Source organism: Hippoglossus stenolepis, chromosome 9 (assembly GCF_022539355.2).
Source record: "Hippoglossus stenolepis isolate QCI-W04-F060 chromosome 9, HSTE1.2, whole genome shotgun sequence".
In the NCBI taxonomy this organism is placed as follows: domain Eukaryota; kingdom Metazoa; phylum Chordata; class Actinopteri; order Pleuronectiformes; family Pleuronectidae; genus Hippoglossus; species Hippoglossus stenolepis.
In genome coordinates, this window is record NC_061491.1 from 11,403,115 (window position 1) to 11,425,065 (window position 21,951).

At 43.3% G+C, this 21,951-nt stretch overlaps 1 protein-coding gene across 1 annotated transcript in view; it reads left to right on the forward strand.

Annotated features, from left to right (window-relative positions):
- Positions 1-21,951, forward strand: part of bmp1a (bone morphogenetic protein 1a) — a 31,652-nt gene that overhangs the window by 3,576 nt on the left and 6,125 nt on the right. The window contains exons 2-13 of the mRNA XM_035166114.2: positions 5,099-5,212; positions 8,538-8,663; positions 9,373-9,490; positions 10,913-11,091; positions 11,511-11,616; positions 17,277-17,401; positions 19,066-19,181; positions 19,356-19,458; positions 20,081-20,197; positions 20,596-20,741; positions 20,843-21,038; positions 21,274-21,399. Of these exons, the coding sequence (XP_035022005.1) occupies positions 5,099-5,212; positions 8,538-8,663; positions 9,373-9,490; positions 10,913-11,091; positions 11,511-11,616; positions 17,277-17,401; positions 19,066-19,181; positions 19,356-19,458; positions 20,081-20,197; positions 20,596-20,741; positions 20,843-21,038; positions 21,274-21,399 (1,572 nt within the window). The remainder of the gene's footprint in view (positions 1-5,098; positions 5,213-8,537; positions 8,664-9,372; positions 9,491-10,912; positions 11,092-11,510; positions 11,617-17,276; positions 17,402-19,065; positions 19,182-19,355; positions 19,459-20,080; positions 20,198-20,595; positions 20,742-20,842; positions 21,039-21,273; positions 21,400-21,951) is intronic.

Consider the following 21,951-nt stretch of genomic DNA (forward strand, 5'->3'; position numbering starts at 1 on the left):
GGATTAAGACTGATCCAGAGCCGTGTTTGTGGCTCGTATGGACAGAGATCGTTTTAGTTTGAAACACAGTTTTCAAACTCTCAGAGCAGATGACACTCGTTATGACCCAGCTCTCTCCCCTCCGTCCTGCTCTGTGTGATGGGCCTGTTGAACTCCATGATTGGGCCTTCAAGCAACACTTAGGCAGATACTTTTCTTTTATCATGGAATTCGAGCTGCATGGCCGAGCCCACGCTGGGTGTTTTTTTACATTACAGGACCCCTGCCATTCCCCTCTCCGCAGGGTTCAGGTGATTAGGGAGCCAATCTATTGGCACGATCTCAGCGCGTTAGTTGGAACAATATGTTTGTCGTCAGAGCTAAGTAATAACTAATCTTGCATTGCAATAATACCGAATCTGGGTATGGAGCCTAAGCAAAAACAAACGCACTGGGAGAGAGAGCTCATTTGAATGGCTCAAAGAAAGCCCAATTAGCCTACGTTAAAGAGCAGCTTATCCGGCTTCATTATTCTCAGTGTGTTTTTCAAAATAATTCATCAGTGCTGCAGCGCTGCTCATGTGGAAGAATTGTTTTTCTGCTCCCTCCACCTGTATGAAATAAATAAGGTGTTTTCTTCAGCTTCGTATTTATGGAAAGTGTTGAAGACATCTTCCAGATTTAGTTCATCCGCAAACCCATTTAAACTTTGTTTTGGACATCTGTTCTGAGTAAACCTGCCGTTTCCTCACGCCAGACTCTGTGACTGTGTGTTCATCTGCGGTCCAAAACCACAAATATGAAGTCTGGATGGTCAAAATAAGTTTTGTCAAAGGTGAAAATTCCTGCAGTGTGGCAATGAATTATTCATCCATGTAAAGGGGCTCAATTCTGTGTATCGCTGACATTAAAAGAGACAAATGGCTGTGGAGCTGATGAGTCATTAGAGGGGGTTCGACTGGCAGTAGGGTGTATCAGTAATCAGTGGCAGGGATGAGCTGGGAAATCCAATCTGCTAATGGGCTTGATGGAGTGTGAAATGTTAAAGGGGCGGCAGTCTCTTGCTGTGTGCCCTTTGCAGCTGAAGCCGCTCTCGTCTTCTCAATAAGATTGAAGCCTCGGCACGGTGACAGAAACTCTGTCTTGATCAGCTGGGGCTGATGAGGCTTCAGGCTTTTATCGAAGAATAATTACTCAAGCTCCGGACGTAGCTGGAGACCTGAGCCGGAGCCTCGCTTCTAATTATACCTTGGTTACCTTTTTTTTTTCTCAAATGAGCAGATAAGCTGAGTTTTTTTTTTTCGTTTCTCTCCTCCGCCTTGGGCTCAAATAGCAGTGTTAGGAAATGTCACTGTAAGAGTTTGCGGAAGAAGCAGCTGGTGTTGTTTTGAGAAGATGCCATATTTACAACACAACAGGCCGGCATAGTACAATCCATCATTGCTTTGTTCGGAGTATGCATTTCTTTTCTCTTTACTTAGGAACAGTTTTTCCTCATGCTGGCTTACTACTTTTCTCCTTTTCTTTCTCTGCAGTTTAAAAAACACAGTGTCCGCAGGGACAATGGCTTCACTGACCGAATTAAACCTGAAAGGTGAACTTACACTGTCATTAGATAGTAATCACCTAAACTCAATATACTATTGGCCTCTATTGGAATTCAAATGCAGCGTTTGTTACCAAACACAGGCTGTGAAAGGCGGTGCCAGGGCATTGTGATGCAGCGCAGGCTTACATATTGGCCAGGCTCATCATTAGGTCTCGTATGCAGAGAGACTGTCTTAAATGTCCCTTGTCAGCACAGTGAGGAGTGTAAACCACGGCGACATCGCAATGAAGCCGCGGCGGCTAAGTATAGGCTGGTGTTGGTGTCTATAAAGGCTTAGTATTGATGTTTGTGCATGTTTCAATGGCAGATGTCGCGGCCTTCTATTCACGGAAGGAGATTTATGAGAGTGTACAGAGTATTTGACACTGCAGTGGTTGAGGCGAAGGGCATTACACGAATCAATGGGATTAATTTGATTGAGATCTCATGTGTAATCTGACTGGATCCACTGATTGGGGGTAGTCTGAGATGAGAAGGATTATGATGGATTAGATTAATTAAAAAAAATTCAGTGGTGGGGAAAGGTTGCACTATTTAAAAAAAAAAAATTAAAAAAAATTATTGAATCCAATATTTCTTTCATATATTCATTATCATACACTTTCACTCAAACTTAAATGTATACTACTATTTTTCTTTTTTAATTACGGCCATTTCTCCCACCTTTCATCCAGCTGTGTTTCTTCTCAGGCGATGTGTCAATTTGACCATGGAGTAAATCCCTCTACATTGTAGAGAAGTGGATACAGATTGTAGAGTCTACAATCTGTATCCACTCTTATTACCTCACCACATCTTCTCCCCATTGCCTTCTCCCCAGCTATCAGCAACATTTTAACCAGTTACAATCCCTCATTCGTATATTCTATCTGAAAAGAAAATAACCAAGATATTGTCTTGTTTTTTATAAATAAAAAGGGACATGTGAGCAAGAGCAGCAATAAAAACCGCTCCACTATAACCCAACTATTCTGCATAGATATTAGTATTATCGCTGCAGCTGTTGTCATTTAGGTAATGAATATTGTTTGGAGAGAGATGCAGCACTGTACTCTGTGGTGATCACTTGCCATCTGCCACATTCCCTGAGCTTTAATCTTCAGTGCAACACACCCGTCTCACTGTGTTTGTACTTAATATCATTACAGCTCCTCTGTATCTGGATGAGTTTATCACCTTTCTCCAAAAACCTGTCCCCAATCCCAGGATGGAGTCGCGTACAAAAGATTCCCTAAAACCGCGCGCCTGTGGATAATTAAAGCCAGGAGACATGGGGGATTAATTCGCAATCCCTGCCAGTCTCCCCGTAAACCTGCAACAGCGTCTCCAGGACGACTGCTGCGCCCGGGGGAAATGAGTCCTAATGCCACCAGGCCGTGCATTTGCTCACTTCAAATCTCCACTGCCGTCTGAGAACAATGACACTGTGGATTAAAGCGGCCTGTCTCCGGCACAGTGGCGGATGATTGGGACTCAGCCATGGGCAGAGAGCGCAGCCCTCGGTGAACCTCATGGGGGTGGGAGGAAAAACCTGCACTTAGTTATTTAGTCACGGCCTGCGCACATCAAGCGAGTCTGGTGCAATAAAGAAACATCCTCCAATTGTTTAATTTTTCTCAGCCAATGTGGAGCGAAAAGGAGCTTGAGATAATTGTTTTGAATGTGTTCTTATGTGACCGCAACTTGGAATGAATTCTTCATGCACTGCCTGTTCTTTTCAGTGCTCAGCAGTTCTGAGAATCAAATGAAAAATGATACAACGATAAAAGAGAAAAATGACTGGCTGTAGTCAGCCCATATTGCTCAACATCTGGTAGCTTCCCCTTATCAGCGCTGTTTCTGGCAATGGCTGCCGATGTGACGACATTAATGTGGGCAGTCTGTTTAGTCACTCATGGATTTTGGTCGTAGTGAATAAGAGTCTTTCACAGGCACAAATTAGAGGATCCCTTTGACCTCTGGAATTTAAACCCATCCTCTGTGCATGTCAGGTCCTGCCAGCAGTGATCTACACCTCTCCCTATTGCTGTCATTAGCCTCGAAAGTCAAACACAGTCATTCTGCTGCGTATCCTCTGTAACCTAAAGGTTGAAAGACTGGCCCCCATCCACCGAAATCCAGATTGTTTCAATGATACTCCTCATGGTGAGCAGGGATGTGAACCAAGTGTTTTTTCTTTTATTCCTTTTTTTTCTTTTGTTCTTTCTCTCTTGTCTCAGTCCTCTGTCAAACTTTTATACAGTGCAGAGGATAAAAGCGCACTAACATAAAGAAACATGCCTCGAAACTAACTACACAAAATACATTTTCTCGGTTATTTCAAAGTAATTGCAGCTTGTTTCAGTGTGACACCATGAAGATTTACAGATTCAAGCACAACCAGTGGAAATCGCTCCCATTAACTCTGTAGTTACAGCGGCTCTCCGGGCTTCTTCTCCTTCAGGGTTGGTCTCGCCTCCACCACGCTAACCTCCAAACACACATCCAGAAGCCTCTCATTTTCTTTTCCTGCCTTCCCTAATCAGAGCTGCAGTGTGGGCAGAGCGGATAAGCCTTATCCTCCCTTCCCGTCCATGTCATCTATTGTTCGGACATAGGTCACAGTGCCACTAATTTGCTTTCTCTCCCCCCTCGTCTTCTCCCACTAGCTCCCCCCCCAACTCCTGCACACAAGCCAGGTCATAAATTCTGGAAACGTGCTGGTGTTAAAAGCTTGTAAACCCAAGCGCCCTGTCTCTGCGGAGAGGACTCCCGGCTTATCCTCTGCAGAAATGGGGGCATTTAGTTAAGAATCCCATAAAGCACATTCCTCATAAAGTGGGACTGTTTGGTTATTTTTCCCTCTCCTTGGCCTCATTAAAGAGCTATTACTTGTTCAAGGTGCCCCATATTACTCCACGGAGGCAGCGTCAACGTCTCGCTGTATCATATCTGATGGCTCTCATTAACTTACCAAGGGCGCTGAAGCACCCACACTGTGAGGTTTGTTGTTTGGTCACATCTGGACGGAACCTGGCTCAGTGAAGGATCCGGATCATGTCACTGGTCAGGTTCCTGAGTTCATACTCTCGCTTCATTGCATGAACCATCATGAACCATGTGCGCTGTGCTGCTTACATTTGTACGCTGTAATTTGGAGTCAAGACAAAGTGGGCTTCCTGTTATCCAAACAGATATGCTGCGGATTCTGTTTCGTTGCAAAAGGGTAAACAGAGCAGAGTATGTGTGTGTGTGTGTGTGTGTGTGTGTGTGTGTGTGTGTGTGTGTGTGTGTGTGTGTGTGTGTGTGTGTGTGTGTGTGTGTGTGTGTGTGTGTGTGTGTGTGTGTGTGTGTGTGTGTGTGTGTGTGTGTGTGTGTGTGTGTGTGTGTGTGTGTGTTATGTACTCAGACCTCCATGCAGCCTTCTTTTTCCGGGCAGCAGAAGAAGCTCAAGGCTACTCGCTGGGGCAAAATGATGCTCCGTGTAGCGGATGTCATCTGACATGTGCCGTCTCTGTCTGTCTGTTTCAGTTGCCTTTCTGGGAGACATCGCTCTGGACGAGGAGGACATGCGGATGTTTAAAGTGGACAGGATAATAGATTTGGCTCAGAGAACTGTCCAGACTGTCAATCACACAGATACAGGTAATGACAGCAGAAACCACTTCTTCTCAACTGTACAACGTGAGGTGAAAAATGGAGCACTAAGGCAAAGGGCTCTGTATTGTGACTCCACATAAAGTTGCAATAAAACACCTGAAAATAACACAGCTCCTACATTTTGAATCTCATTTGGGAATAATTATATATATAAAGACATTTAATACTCTAACATTACGACTGTCAAACCGCTCAGATACTTTCCAGCAGCAGCCCCTTTCTGATTTTAGCATTGCGTTTTTTCACGAGGTCTCTTAAAAAGTTTTATGCACAACTACCATGTCATCACTGCACATTGCTACACCTGTACCTCCATGTTCAGGCTCAGCAGTAATTGCTGGGCTTTGTCGGGCTAAATGTTGTTTTTAAGAGGAAAGACAGCATTTAAGCAACAGCTGTGAGTCAGAGGGGACAGATAGAACTTTGCAATCCCACAAAATGCAGGCGAGCATGAACCAGCATGTACGCGCATGTTGCCGTCAGTGCTCGAATGGGATCGGTTTGCTGTTTCCCTCACTTGACTTTAATAAAAAATGTTGAGGAGATGGTTTTGCAGGATTAAAAATACATTTCAACTGCTCCTAAAATATTTACCTCAGTTGGACTGATTCCCAAAGCAAACAGTGACGTCTGAGGTCGGGAGGGAAGAGGAGACTCAGGCATCAGGACTTTAAAAACACATCAAGCGTGGGTGCTGCATTTATTTCTCGTAATGCTTTGTTCCCACATAGCTTTCACCTCAGTTTATAGACTGGATCACCTCATACAGGTGTGGCTTCTAATAAGTAGTACAGATAACCTTTACGCAAGGTTGGTTTTTCCGGTCTGAGGAACTTACAAATTGTTCTAAACGGTCGGACATTTCGGTTATATAATATATGGTTAGTTAGTATTTGGTTATATGCGTAAATCCACACTTTACATATCTCAACTTTCATCATTAATGCTCCGATAGGTTTGACCGTCATAACTGAAAAGATCACGCATAAATAAATCTAGGAATATTCAACAATTTCTTCCCTTAGATAGCTGCTCCTTTAAGTGCAGCCACAATTTATAAAAATATGACCTTTGAAGTTGCGTCACCCCTTGAAACTGAAGTATTTCATGTGGTACATGTCACTGTGGGACTTTCCAACATGAAATATTACTAAGTTACTGACATTTTGGCAAGCTCTGGCTAACGATACAACACAGGGAATTACCTCTTCCTCACCACTTAAAAATCAGTACTTGTCAGTGGCAGTACAGCACAACTGCTCTTTAGGAGCAAAACTAATATACTTTAATATATAGATTAATGTATCAGAGGCATTTTCCAGGCTGGTATCTGTATGAGAACATCTCTAGACATCATCTCTATTTTGGTGTTTCGCTTTTCACTTTTTAACGATTAGTTCTCAGTATTTGCGCATCGTTCTAAAGTGTTAATTATTAAACTAATTATCCGTATTTTATGAAACAACACAAACCACAATGGTGCCAAAGAAATCAGTTTGTTCATCCAAAACATTTCACAACACCAGTTTAGTCTTTGACCTAATCTCCCTGGACTGTGAACCTGCGTGTTCCACAAACACCACAGAGCAGGGACAATTAAATAACAAACATGATCCAAACAACAAGTGAAACATCCTTTCAAAGAATGAAGATAGTGTATTTAATCACATAATAATTATAATTAACACATCTTCCACAATTTCCTGTCTCCCCAGCACTTCTTATCAGTGAACTGAGCAGATTTGGCTGTTATCAGACTTTTCCTCAACACATGCACAAGTGTATGTGCTAATTGATCTCTCCAGGCTGCTGAGATTTACTCCTGCAGACTAAAATTCAACAGAACACATTGTTCCAGCAAACTGTGGCGTCGCATGTTAATCACATATAATTAGAAGAGATGAGGGCTGGTAGTGGCACAGCTTGGACCAGCGTTACGGAACAACAAACAGTGCGCAGGATATTTTTTATCCAGATGTACTTGTTTTTGTTGCCTCAGCGAAACCTGTTGTATAAAGAGTAAGATTAAAGATTGTAAGATTAAATCAGGTGATATCTCCCAATAAAGCTATTCTTTAAAAACTTTTCTGAAAGTATGACCTCCTAAGGCATGTTAAATCAATCTTTTTATAAATCCTGAACCACTCTCAGGTAATAATATATAATCAAGGTTCTGCAGAATTTCATTATAGTTAAAAACCTTCTCCTGAAAATGAGTGAAGTCAGTTGTTTGAAGTTTAATCTGTAAAGACAACGGTGTCCCAGCTCTGTAATAGCACATAAGAGTTGCTATTCTAAATAATTTGGCCAGAGATAAAAAATCAAAGGATAACATAAAGGTACGATAGCACATTGTCTTTTAATACATCTATATTGTTTGATTTCATCAAAATCATAACATCTTTCCAACACATTCATCAGATTCATACACCGCATTAATGAATATAAAGGTCTCTTCCAGCTGAAGTTTTCTCCCCTGCAGAGATTTACTGATCCTACTTTACAAGGAAAGGATTTACTTCTGCTTATTTAAACAAAGGATGTGTTTTTGTACAATGTTGTAATGTAACATACGTAATTCAACTCTCAGCACTGTGAAATTATTATTCCTGGATGTGATTAGAATGATAAGAAAATAATATATCAAGGCTCAAAGGTGTATTTCTTGCGGTCCATAATTAGATTGTCTAGAATTAAAATGTCATCATTTGTTTTGACATATTAGCTCAGTTTCAGATAATGAGAACATTTTTGTCTGTGTCAGTTTAATTATTCTTCCAATGACTTAATGCAGAGGATAAAGAGTCAATTAAAACCAAAGTAATACTTTCATTGGACACTTATTGCTGACTGTTGATTGTTCAAAAGTTTATTTTACATATAAAAGACTTCAGACATACCAGATACAGTTTTCTCTATATATCCTCCCAACATATTATAATAACCATGGTTTAGGTGGAGCTTAGTCTCCATGGTTACTCTACATTTATGTCTGTTTGAGTGACGTTCACAGTGAAATTAATTTGAGAGAAGAAAGAACTCAGCTTTAATAAAATTGCATTCGTGCAAAACAGGAAGAACAATGCTGTTTGAACAAATGTCTCTGCCAAAGAAAGTGAATGTAATGTCTTTAATGAGAAATGATAATCTGAATTTCTATATTAAACTATGAATAAAGTCCTCATTTGTCATCCCAGCTACCGTCCGAGGGACTCAGCGTGTTTGTGCGTATTTACTCTGTCAGAACCAGAATTGTACTTAATATTCAATCTTCTACTTTTTGTTGTTGTTTTTGATTTGAAACACTCAGGATTGACCAATCAGAACAGCCAAAATAGACACGGCTCACATCGCAGGAAAAGGGCTGCCACTTCCAGACCGGAGCGCGTCTGGCCTGAAGGTGTTATTCCCTATGTCATCAGTGGTAACTTCAGTGGTAAGTAACAATGATATACCGATCGGGTAAAAAGTCAAATATGTATGTAATGTAATGGAGCACGCATAATCAAACTTTAAATTATCTAGTTCAGAGACATGAAAACCATAAAATATTATTCTTGGATGTGGATAAAAATACAAGATTCAACATTGTTGAAATGTAATTGTGGAAAGGAAGTTAAGTGCTGAGTCGTCGTACATGAAACTAATCCCTAAAAATACAACATTAAGAAACCTTGAAAGTCCGATTTTTCAACGTAAACACATTATAAATGATTAAGACCCTATTTTCACCCCTGTCACAAAAACTACTGTACGGATTTCCACAAAACTTGGTGGAAGTCTGTGGTCAGGGAAGAACCCATCAAATTTAGTTGCAGATCTGGATCAAGGGGCAGATCCAAGATTTTTTTCTGACTTTCTTTATGTGAGAAAAGGCGTTTTTCAACATTTGTGTTGGTTTCTCGGAGAATACTATTAATCTGGCACATTAGGGGACCCAAATTTGGTGCAGCTTGATTGAATTTAAGGTGACTGTCGGGCCGTAGCGGAGGTATGCACCCTACTAGTTCATCCTGTTTTCATCTTTATTTCCAGTAACTCTCCATCCAACTGAAACAAACTTTTCTATTGTCCTTTTTTTAAATGAAATCGTCATGTTATGTTTTTGTCAGCTCCACTGATCTTACCGTCTGTGTCCTATTCAGGCAGCCAGCGGGCTATATTCCGCCAAGCCATGCGGCACTGGGAGAAGCACACCTGTGTGACCTTTATAGAGCGGACGCAGGAGGAGAGCTATATTGTCTTCACCTACCGACCATGTGGGTGAGTCAGTGGGTTTTGTAGCTCCCACATGAAGGAACTGAACAATGGTCACCCTCTGTCGAGCCTTCGCCATCTACCGCTAATTTTTAAGCGCCTTAATAGGTTTGCTTGCTTCCTTCTCAGCAGCCTCCCTCCATTGTTCGCTCTCTCTGTTCTCACAGTCTCTGTGTGAGCTGTTATTTCTGCCCCCCCACCAGCCCTGTAAGAGACATTCAGTGGCCAGGAATGTTTCCTGCGCCTCATCATCGCAGTGCATCACTCACCCAGCACTTTAGTCATACATGGTGCACACGGCTGCGCCCAAGGGAGAGACTTCCACAGCCTCTCCACAACCCTGTTTACCGCAATCCGCTCAAGTTACGCTCAGTGTCCACTCAGCGTTTCTCCTTAAACACAGGGGAAGTGCTGCTTGTGGCTCCTGTAGTTGCTAAGCGACTATTCACAACCTGTTTGGACGTGCAGTGCTCTATTATTAAATTATGAAATATTTTTAAAATTAAAACACTTTGCTGCCACAAACCAGCCTATTAATTTAGAAGTTTGAAAAAAAGGGGGCGAGATGTTAGGGGAGGTATTAGAGAGGCTCCCAGGAGACACGCAAACCTAAAATGTTCCCATGTTTTAACCGCACACATCTGTGTAGACCACAAACTGGAAGCATTATGTCATTACACACAATGTACCACTGATATGTATCATTTAAGACCAACAGAAAGCGGATGCAGCTCCTGAAATGCAAACCTTTCTTTCCCAGCCAACTGTTGATAGCCATTTTTAGCCCGGTAACTGGCCTCTGGAGCAACAGGGATGACATTATCCATGCAGGCGGCAGCGGTTAGCAGTGGGAACGCTCGGCTCTGCTGCATATTCAGCAGGCCCCCGTCCGTCCTGTGCAAAGTTCAAGGCGTGTCTCAGGAGAGCCTGGCTGGGCCGGCAGTAATTAGAGAGCGGCTGTCTGGGCCACAGGGCCGTGATGTGTGCGCCCGTCCTACAGACTCCCACACTGAACCTCTCATGTCACGCTGAGATGGAGCGCTGCAGTCAGCCAGCTTCCACTGTCACTCTCAGCATCTGCATTGGCAATTGGACGAATGAATGTCACTGCTGTGAGTGCGGATTACGAGTCGCCTCGTACATAAACCAGACCCGAGGTTGTTGAGATAATGTCATTCTCATCAAAAGCTTCATTATATACTGTCCATACAGAGCACGTTAAATATATATACAGCGGCTAGTCGATGTTATACAGCCAAACACACATTCCCTCTTCTTCTCAACCTGGAAACATGACTTCTTCTGGCCTCTCTCTGTAGTTTCCACGAGCTTGTTAGTGATTTTTTGAAAACATAAAGTCTAGTCACTGTATTTTGGCTTTGGTAACACTGACCCTCTCTGTTTGCGTGTCGGCTTGCTAATTCATAGGTGCTGCTCCTATGTGGGTCGCCGCGGAGGGGGGCCCCAAGCCATATCCATTGGGAAAAACTGTGACAAGTTTGGCATTGTGGTGCACGAGCTGGGTCACGTGATTGGCTTCTGGCACGAACACACACGGCCCGACCGAGACGAACACGTCAGCATTATCAGGGACAACATCCAGCCAGGTATGCGCATGAACTCTCACTGATCCCTCAGCAATAATGTCAGAGAGATGAAAATAATGAATGTCACATGTTTGTACACACAGAGTCTGAGCTGAGATTGTTAAAAAAAACACAGAATGGGAAAACCAGTGGGGTTTACACTCATCTTCATCTTTCTGCAGCTTTCTATGAAAAAGTGGTTTTCGAAGTGTTTCACCACACACACTATAAACAACCAGTCGTGACAGCCAGTCTCCAGGCCAACTTAAAATGACATTATTTCTGTCCTGCACTTACACAGGTGGTTCATTCCTATCTGTATCTTCATTGTTTAATAATGTTTTCACACAGAGCTCAGATCTATTCACCTTTGACATACATTCATACATGGGGGTTTTCAGTATGAATCAGCTTCATAATATTTTTTCCCCCTTTCACAGGACAGGAGTATAACTTCTTGAAGATGGAACCAGGGGAGGTGGACTCTCTGGGAGAAGTCTATGACTTTGACAGTATCATGCACTATGCCAGGAATACATTCTCCAGGTAGGAGCCAACTTAAAGTTCACCCTGCAGGCCCCAGGCATGAAAACTGGCCTCGGATCAAGTCGGGCTGTTTCCTCACTCGGCTGTATAACCTTTTAACCCGTCATCTTGTTTTCCATCTCTGTCCGTGGTGTTTTATGACTGTATGGATCTGTAATGCACCAGCTCACCAGTGTCTATGGCCTGCTGCTGACTAATGTGGCTGGATTCCCCGAAGCTAGGGAGGAAGAAAGAAACACTTCATTCCTCTCAATAATAAATCACTAGAAATCTTATCGTGCAGCCTGAGGACATCAGGTTTTGAAAGGCCTCTCTGTTGCTTCAATGTTTGTGGTGGGTCTGAATTATTTTCTCTCTATTTGAGTTTGTGTGCAAAGAGATAGAAACTGATTTCTTGAGATTGGGTGGGTTTTTAGGATCTCCTAATTTGGAGCAAGGACTATTCTCTTGTCCAGGTTTTGTTCTTTGCTTTTACAATCAATGGGGCGTGGAGCTTCAGGGAGACTACAGGGTGCACTAATTTGAGTTATGTAATGTTTAAGCTTAAATTGCTTATAACTGAATCAGAGCCCCAAAGGATCCTACATAATCCACATGGTGCATGAAGTAACTTGTAGGAAGAAACCTGACGTGTTTCGTTTTCTCTTTTGGGATCGGAGTGGATTAGAGTCTGTGCGTCTTATGTGCAGCTGTGTTGTTGCTTAACACTGTAGGTTTTATCAGTTCTGGCATCAAAACCGCATCTTTACACTTTTCATGCTCACTGTGAAAAGTTATCATCAACATAAAACAAATGGTATTTCTTCTTTCAAATGAATGCCAAGTCTTTGTAGCCTTAGTGAAAGTGTTGTCTGGAATATGCCGGCTCCTTCCCACAGCCTGTTCAAATTAAGGCTCCGCTCCTCAGTTCCTGCTGATTTCGCAGCAGCAGCAGTCCTGCAGCAGAACTGGACCAGGAACAGTGGCCGTGCTTCATCACAACAAAATATCTGTTCACCACTTTCAAGCCTATGTGGAGCTTCTTGTAAAAGTTGTGCTTTCATACCATCAACCACCTCATTATGCTCCTACAGGCTCTTTGAAGAGGCTTTGATGATTAGTAGCGTGATATTTACCCTCGGCTGATGCAGGGACTCTGTGGATTTATATCCGAGGTGTCTGCTGCTAAGCTTTTTATCACCTTCATAGGACTTTGTGTTATTAGACCAGCCGTGCTGCTAAATGTTTGGTTCCCCAGCCACAATTCAGATCATCCCCTTAATAATCACCTGCATATGGTTAGAACTCCAGTAGTGGAAAATGAATGGCCTCAAACCGGGTACATTTACAGTTTTGCATTATTGATAATACCCAGCCTCAGTAAAGAGATTCACATTACTCTAAATATGTACCTCCTCCAAGAAGGTCATGTTATCACCCCTGTCTGTTTGTTGTATGTATGTTTGTTTGTGTGTATTCAAAATTACACAAACACTATCAAATAGAATTCCTCGAAATCAGGCACATTAAAGGGACTGATATGAAGGGGACTGATGGGTTTGTGAAATCTGGTGCAGCTTGATTGAATTTCGGTGGGACTGCCGGGCGTTTGCAGTAGTTTACTCTCTACTGAGTGCCATATCTATATGATATAAGTATGCAAATAATAATTAGGCATTATAGCTAGGGTTGGTAATCCTGGAAAAGATCAAGCTAAACTTGATGCATCCTTCCCCCTCCCATGGGCCCTCTCATCAAAGCTACACCTTCAAAACACATGAACAGGCAGGCGGGTTAGTGATTGGTCATGTTTATTACAGTCCTGCGAGGGCCACAGACGCCGGCTATTATTATCTTTGTTTTTCAACAGACTGTATTTATTGGTGTTTATTGATGGAATTTGAAGAGGATTCCAACAAATAAGATAAAATGTGTTTCAGACATAAATTACCAAGCCTATCTTCAATGACTAAACTTTGAAGTCCCAGCGGGAGCTACATTTGGCGTTTGTTGGATACTGGAAATGCGTTGCATAAATGTTTAAGGAAGGAAGCTCTGACAGGAAGCTCTGCCAGACGTGCTGTGACACAGCTCTGCTCAGGGGTGTTGAGACGTCAGAAACATAAGCTTACTAGAAAAAGAACCATGACGGATGCTGATCAGTCAGGCTCGTACTCCAGTCATCTTAGGATGTGGTTAATTTGAAGAGTCATTCACCAGCTGGGTAACTGCAAAGCCAAAATAGATCCCATGGGAAAAGTTGACTCAGATTCGGCTTCTTAGTCATTACTGTAGCTGCGATGAGTGTAGTGATGCTTTTACGAAACAGCTTCTTGACGACCTGTCCATTTAATGGTGTCCTAGGCGGTGACATCCAAACTTTACATCAAGTTGTGTAAATGTTATTGTTTCCTCGTAGTGCATGTAAAGGATATGACGTCAGGTTTGCGTCTGAAAACAGCGTTTTGACCCTTGCCTCTGTTACGTAGATAAACCAGGGGACAACTGCAGAGTTGCACCTATAGCAGTTTTGACAGGCCTCAGTTAGTCAGAAAGGGTGTAATGTGAACTCTGCCACACGAAAGTAAAAGGAAAGTAAAACATGTGAGTCCGGGCCGTGATCATTGCGAGCTCGGTCTGATATGAGAACCAGCTGTTTGTCGTTCTTTTGTTCTTACTCGACCCTGTGTGCCAGCTGTGTGTAGATTTAAAAAAACAGCAGTCCCATGCGCTGTGTTGCTCTCTCTGCGTATGGGCCTCTTCGCAAATCAACTGCCGCACGGCAAACAGATTCTGGGAAGCAGAGAGGGAATCTTTGTCTAAGAGGAGGCTGTGGCTGGGTATAGGCCAACGTACTGAGTGTCTGTTTCCAAACTTTAGGTCAATGCACTGCACTTGGAACGGAGCACATTTATTTGTAGAATTCGATTTTGTTTGGTTTTTAGTGTTTTATACTGTGCAGGAAAACTGGAAAATGAGGAAACGGAGAGCAGTCACATATGGTATGAAGTAGGATTTTATTCCAAAACTTCTCTTATGATAACAAACAACAACGTTTCTTTTCTAGTGGGCTTTAAGGTTGGCGCCTGAATAAAGTGCAAATGCAACCATTGTGTTTGAGAGGATGTTTTTTTCTGTTTTAATCTCATATTATTCAACTCAGCACTTTATACACAGGATGCCCATTCAGCTGTTATTATTCTTCAGCCAAGATCTGGACTGAAGCTCATGTTCTTGCAAATTTGTGGTGTTCATCACAGCCTGCTGCACAATGGAGCAGCTCGGCCCTGAAGAAGGTGTATGTTGGGTAATCCGCTCTGTTCTGTTTTCACTCCAGGTCCGACTCCGTTGCTCCCCTAATTCGTGGAACTCTGTTGATCAATAAGGTTGTTTGGACATGAGGGAGGAATGGCTACCGCTGCTGGGGAATGTTTCACAGAGTTGTATTAGCAGACAAGGGGCTCCTGTTAGCTTTTCACAAGTCAGTCCAGGCACTTTTCCCTGCGCCCTGATTGGTTGATTCACCTGTGCCAGTGTCTCGCTTTGTTACTCCATTATGAGCCAGTGTGTTTGCTCGATGTTTTACAGTAAATCACCGTGGGAAGCCGGGTCCTTTGGCGCGGGTGTTGTCCAGTAGATTTCATGGCTTGTCTTGATGTTTTTCTGTGTATCCTGGGGAGAAGCAGGGCCTGATCCCCGTGCTTTTTGTCTGGGTTGTGTTATCCGACTCACAACTCAGCCTTTCCCCCCTCCTCCTCTTTTGCTCCAGAGATATTTTTCGGGACTGGTGCATGGAGCGGTGCCAACTCAAATAGAGACCTGCCAGTGTGCCCTTTGTCTGCCGTGACACCGGCTGGAGTGGCGTTTTTCACTGGACAGACAGCCTACGGGCTCCTGGAAGCCCACAGACAGACACACAGACAGGCAGAGACTAAACTGTTAGCTCAGGCTGCTCTGTTTGCACATGCCTGCCATTGATAGGCATGTCACCATGGGAACGACCGGGGAGCCAGGCCGTTGCTCGCCAATACTTACAGAAAAACGGAGATGATAAACTAGCAAAGTGTCAAGTGAGGCAGCAGTGTGAAAAGAGTCTCTCTGGACTTACTGTTCTGTTCTGCCATTTCAAAAGAAAAGCTCTGTAACTGCGTCACCTGATGGTTTTTTACAGTCTTTAATGTTGCTTTTGTTCACATTCCTGCTTTCACAGCTTATGCAATTTAATTTTCCTCTCTCTGCAGCTCAGTAGAAGGTGGTAGGCTCTTAGTTTGGGTCCATCTGTAGGGCAGACGTGTGTGAAGAATGATGGCAGCGTTAACCTTTGAGGCTGACCGTGTGACCCCAATGTAACGTGATAGGCTACTGAAACCGTCCATCTGCCGCATTTAGCCGGAGATGACTAGATGTAAAGTAAAAGTTCAATACTTTATAAAAAGATAAAAAATAGATAGAAACTGGAAGCGCACTCAGAAGAGCACCTCCACTGGGCCCCAACTGTCCCCAAATAAAGCCACATTTGTATTCACTAGATCCAGATTTTTATTTGGATCTGCACCAAATTGCACACACTCAGTCCTCTAAATATGCCAGATTTTTTTTTTTCATCAAGACCCATGAATTATTCTCTGAAAGATCAATAGAAATGTTGAATAACGCCCTCTTGCAATGTTCAAGTAAGTGGAAATTAAAATTCCTTGATCCGCTCCCTTGATCCGGGTCCGCACCAAAATCCATGCCCCACCGCTCCACTCAATTTCATGAATCGGCCATTCATCGGTTCAGGTTTTTGTGTAATCCTGCTTATTAACAAACAAATGTAGTCGCAAACATAACCTCCTTTGCAGAGGTAATGATTCACAACACGTTTAAACCCTCGCATGCATGTTGCGCGGAGGAAATGGCAAATGAAGTTCCAGTGATAAAGAAAAAAATCAGTTTCGCTTCACAGATTTTAATGTGCCCTGGTACAAATAGATGGATGGGTTGACTATAAAAATGTGTCAAGAGATTACAGTTTTTTGAGAAGTAGATTTAATGATCTAATGTTTATTACACTACGAGCAGTTTTTATCTCTAATGATAATAATAATACTCTCGAGTCTACATGGGTGTGCGTGCTCATGTGGAGGTCGACAGCAGGTACTCAGGCCTCATGCTGAGGCATTTCTCCGGTGCCAGGTCTATACAAGCATCTCTTTATCTCTTAGAATTCCCATGTGTAGTTTGAAGGAGTGTTGATTTAATTTATTAGATGTGGGTTTTAGCCTCTCGTGTGTATGTTACAGAGATGTACGTTAGTGCTTGTATATGCGTGTTCTGCATTGCTATGTTTACATCTTTGTTTGAATGCTAATCCAAACATGAGCAGGATGAATACGAGCGCTCCATGCCCCCTCCACTCTGGCATCCGGATTTACTGTATTTTTCTACAAAACAAGCACATGTTGTTTGGCTTAGTGGAGACTGTTGGTGCTCGTTTTCATGCTGGTATTTGCAAGTCTCAGTCCTTTTTAAGAAAAAGTTCATAATGCTGTTAACAGTGATTCAATTGCATTTATCAATGGTAAATCACTTAATCCCTGAGCCAACAGGTTGTGATGTTGGACCATAGTTTGCAGGATTGTGTAAATACAGTGTGACTTCAATTAACATTAACCTCAGTCTCTCTTTTGGATTTACAGAGGCATCTTCCTGGACACCATCCTGCCACGCTACGATGTGAACGGCGTGCGGCCGCCCATTGGCCAGAGGACCAGACTGAGCAAAGGGGATATCACACAGGCACGCAAACTCTACAAATGCTCCAGTAAGACCTAATGACAGATCCTGTCTGCTATGGGTTTTTCCTGTCTATTTTTGCATGTGTGCGCAACATAGCCCTGAGAGAGCGGTCTGTAGCTCCTCCTGCCTCCTCCAGATGCAGCTCCACACTGCGTAGAAAGAGCCAAGCAACTACTGTTGATGTGGTGCGGTGCGGTTCCTTGGCTACAGCGTCCAAGACTCTGAAGCTGGGAGGAGTGTAAACACCAGCCAGGGCGAGGAAGTTTGTCATCACTCTTTCCCAGATAGACCTGAAAGAACAGCTGGTTTCGAGAAGACGGACTAAAAAGATTGTCGATGCACACACACACAGCTTGTACCATGCAAACTGTGCAGCTATGCACTAAGAAGAGTTGTGTAATCCTGGCACTTGTCCTGAACTTTGTTTACGCTTCCAGAGAGAAGAGAGAGGCTTTGATGCTTTTTGAAGTAAATTGAATTTATAGCATTAACAGATGAGAGTACAATGAGAGCAGCCTTCTGCTGGATAGATTTGATGTCAGTTAATTGTAGGTCAGGCCAGGATAGCTGAGCTGTCAGCCTCACATTAAAGCTCAAAGAATAAATATAGTGATGGGTCACGAGAGAGGGACCAGACGCTGTGGTTTTTACAGTAGAACTGGAAGTTTTAACCTTAAATGGATCAATAGGTGTCTGGAAAAGTCTTCTGTCTGACATCTCTGTCTGCTGAGGAAGACGATGATGTGGCGCACATTGTGTGGGATGAGGTTGTGAGTCTCTCCACATGTTCTTGGGAAAAAAAATCTTAAAGAGCCATGAATCTCCCATTCATGCAGCATTCCTGGGAGTGTTTGTCACCCCCAGTGTGTGCCTGAGAGCTTGTTAATGGTTCAGCATTGGCGGACCTCTGCCAAGGATTATTACACACAACTCGTAGCTCAGGGCTCCTCGTTTTATTGCTTACACACAATCCTCGAGGGAGGCAATAAATGCCAACAGTCGGGGGGAGATGTTTTCCTTACTCCTAAGAAACGCAGCCCAAGGTAAAGATAACACTGAGGCAATAATGAATGCATGCGCAGTTCCCAGGATGAACCTTTGTCATTTCCTCTTGGTCTTAATTAAACACATCTTTCCCCCACTTGGCAGCAGCCTCCCTCAAGTTGTTCCACGCGGCCGTGTATTGTGTTTGGAAATCAGTCTCCGCACACTTGCACACTTAGTTTTGCCAGTCAAACTAAGGGTGGTGGTGTGTTTTTGTTTTTTCACTGGCAACACGTACATAATGCATCACGTCCTCCAGAGGGCTGGTTTATTTATAGTGGGCCAGGTTTATTTTCAGAAGAGGATGCTCAGAGAAAGTGTCTCACACACTCCCTCTATTCCTTTGTGTGATCATCATCTTGAGTAGGAGGGGGGGGAGGTAGAGGGGAGGGGGTGAATATTATCAGCAGATGTGGCTTTGAACATTAAAGAGCTGCCCTTTACTTCACGTTCAGTTTTTACAGTTCCTCCATCGAGCATCTGTCTCTGCAGCCAGCTGACTTCAGAGCTGATGACTATATATTTTGGATTTAGTGGCTCTCTGTTGTTTTCAGGCAGACACTAATTGGCAGCTCGTCGCTGCTCACTGCTCACAGCCTGGGCCTTCACATGCCGCTCAGTGTGTATGTTTGTCTCTGTGCACAGGATGTGGGGACAGTCTGCAGGACAGCAGCGGGAACTTCTCGTCTCCTGGCTTCCCCAACGGATACTCGGCCTACATGCACTGCATCTGGAGAATATCAGTCACGCCGGGGGAAAAGGTATGAGCACATGGAAAGTTCCAGGTCAATTCGGAGACACCTTTTAACAGAAGCTGCCTCGACTGCAAATAACGATAATAACTCCGATGACTCTGTTTTCTTCGTATTTGTCTGATTGTCGCGTGACCTTCTGGCCCACACTGTGTCAATAATCACTCTCTCTTGGTTTTTAAGATCATTCTGAACTTCACCTCCATGGATCTGTACAGGAGTCACCTGTGCTGGTATGACCACGTGGAGATCCGAGATGGATACTGGAGGAAGGCGCCACTCAAAGGTCAGTTTTAACTGGAGAACACTGTCCTAGGGTCACAACTAATGATTGATTAATCTTGTCTCAATGGATTCACCAAAGACGTCTGGTTTTGTCCAACTAATACTCCAAAATTCAAAGGTCTTCTATGTACTAGTGTAAAAGAAGAATAAAACCATAAAGTTAGTGGGATTCAGTGTTGAATTTGTTTCCAGGCTGTTGATACAAGGATTTACAAACTATTCTCTGTTTATTTTTATATTTCCATGTGTTTATATTGCATGTTTACTTATTTATTACTTTTACTGAAGTCTATTTTTTTACTGATCTCTTTATTGCTGCAGCACAGCAAATTTCCCCATTGTGGGACTAATGAAAAATGATCTTGAAAAAGTAGAATATATACATTATTTATAGAAACTGTTTGGTAAACCCATGTCATACAATATATGACTTTACCAGATATCCAATACTTAAATAAATTCGCTAATTTGAAGTTGAATTATTATCTATTTTAGTGTTCCTCATCTTCTCTCGTACCGTCACAGTTTGTTCAGTTTCGTTGCAGTAAAGAGATGTGTGGAGGAATGTCTTCGCTATCTCAGGTGTCATAGTCTATTTGTGTGCATCTCCACCTGTGACCCAGGTCGTTTCTGTGGCGATAAGTTGCCCGAGCCCATCATCTCCACCGACAGCCGGCTGTGGATCGAGTTCCGCAGCAGCAGTAACTGGGTGGGAAAAGGTTTCTCCGCCGTTTATGAGGGTAAGCACCCGCTGCACGACCTCGCTGCTCCCCCATTCCAGCACATCGCTCAGCTGACTGAACGCATGGTCAGTCACACATCCAACAATGTGCTTAGGAGCCGCATTAATATCAGGAGTTTTTGGCTCCCCTACTGCTGATGTGTCAGGCACTTTACACTGCATTAATCAGATTTTGGCCTGGCCCTCACATTCGACTCCATTGTTTCCAGACCGTGCAAAGGGATGATGTGTGTGTGTGTGTGTGAGCTGGTGGTGGAGGCATTTCAGCTAATCCACAATGCATAAATCAGAACAGTGAGCACACAGTTTTTTTTCCCTTTCAGAATCACGTGCTGATGATATTGCTATCCAGGGAGCTTAGTGCTGTGTTTTAATTGTCTTCACTGTCACATGCAGCCATCTGTGGTGGGGAGGTGAAGAAGGACAACGGCCAGATCCAGTCCCCAAACTACCCTGACGACTACAGGCCCAACAAAGTGTGCGTGTGGAAGATTTCTGTAGCTCAGGGCTACCACGTAGGCCTCACCTTCCAGTCTTTTGAAGTAAGACACACGTCCTTTTGTTATTTATCAAATACAATTTTATTTGATGTCACTTTTAGGACTATTTTGACCAATTTAAACGTCAAACCCTCTTTTGTCAGATTGAGAGACACGACAGTTGTGCCTATGACTACCTGGAGGTGCGTGATGGCAACTCTGAGAACGGCCCTTTGCTGGGCCGCTTCTGTGGCTACGACAAGCCAGATGACATCAAAACCAGCTCCAACCACCTGTGGATGAAATTTGTTTCAGATGGCTCGGTCAACAAGGCCGGCTTCGCTGCCAACTTCTTCAAAGGTGAGGGGTTAAAGGTTGTCAACCCTTAGGGAGAGAACGTTCCAGGAATCTCTCCATCTGTCATTATCGTTTATCTTTTTCGAAGTGTATTTACTTTTTTTGTTCCACTTGCACCGTCGGGTTCTTGTGCGACCCTCTCTGCCTGCCCCTGCTCTTGTTTTGGAGGGTTTTTCCTGTACGCAATCGAGCCAGGGGGCCAGCGAAAAGGGTCCCAACATATCTTTGTGTTTTTCAGAGATGGATGAGTGCTCCAAACCGGACAACGGTCGCTGTGAGCAACGCTGTGTCAACACACTAGGCAGCTACAAGTGCGCCTGTGACCCGGGCTATGAGCTGGCGGCTGACAAGCGCAGCTGCGAGGGTAAGTACAGGGAGAAACGGTTACCAGCCCTGCTCACCATGTCATTTCCACTGAAGGACTTAACACAGTTAGTCACACAAACACAATAAGTACAGTCCTTCCTGAAAACAACAGAAACAATATGATGATTGTGCTGGCTGGATTTGAGTCTCAACAACTCAAGTGTTATTTTTATCTCAAAGCACGTGTCGTTGTCTAAGATCCAACTATAAGTGCACACACTGGCCGATCACTGTCCGCCCCCAGAGGAAGTCAGCTGTCACTCCAGCTTTGCGTTGTGTACAAATATACAGATGTTTGAGTGTTGGTATAAAATCTAGAGACGTAACAAATTTACGAGCAGATTAAACTGAGATATTGCACGCTCGGTTGAAATGGTATTTAGTGTCACATAAACAAACCCATTGATATATAAAAAGCATGACAGCAAGTACTAAAGTATAACGTTAACTTTACTACTTAAGTAAAAGAAAGTATTTGCTTTTAAATATACTTATATAGGTATATGTAAAAGTACTACCCGAGTTTAGCTCCTAAAGCAATGGTCTACTG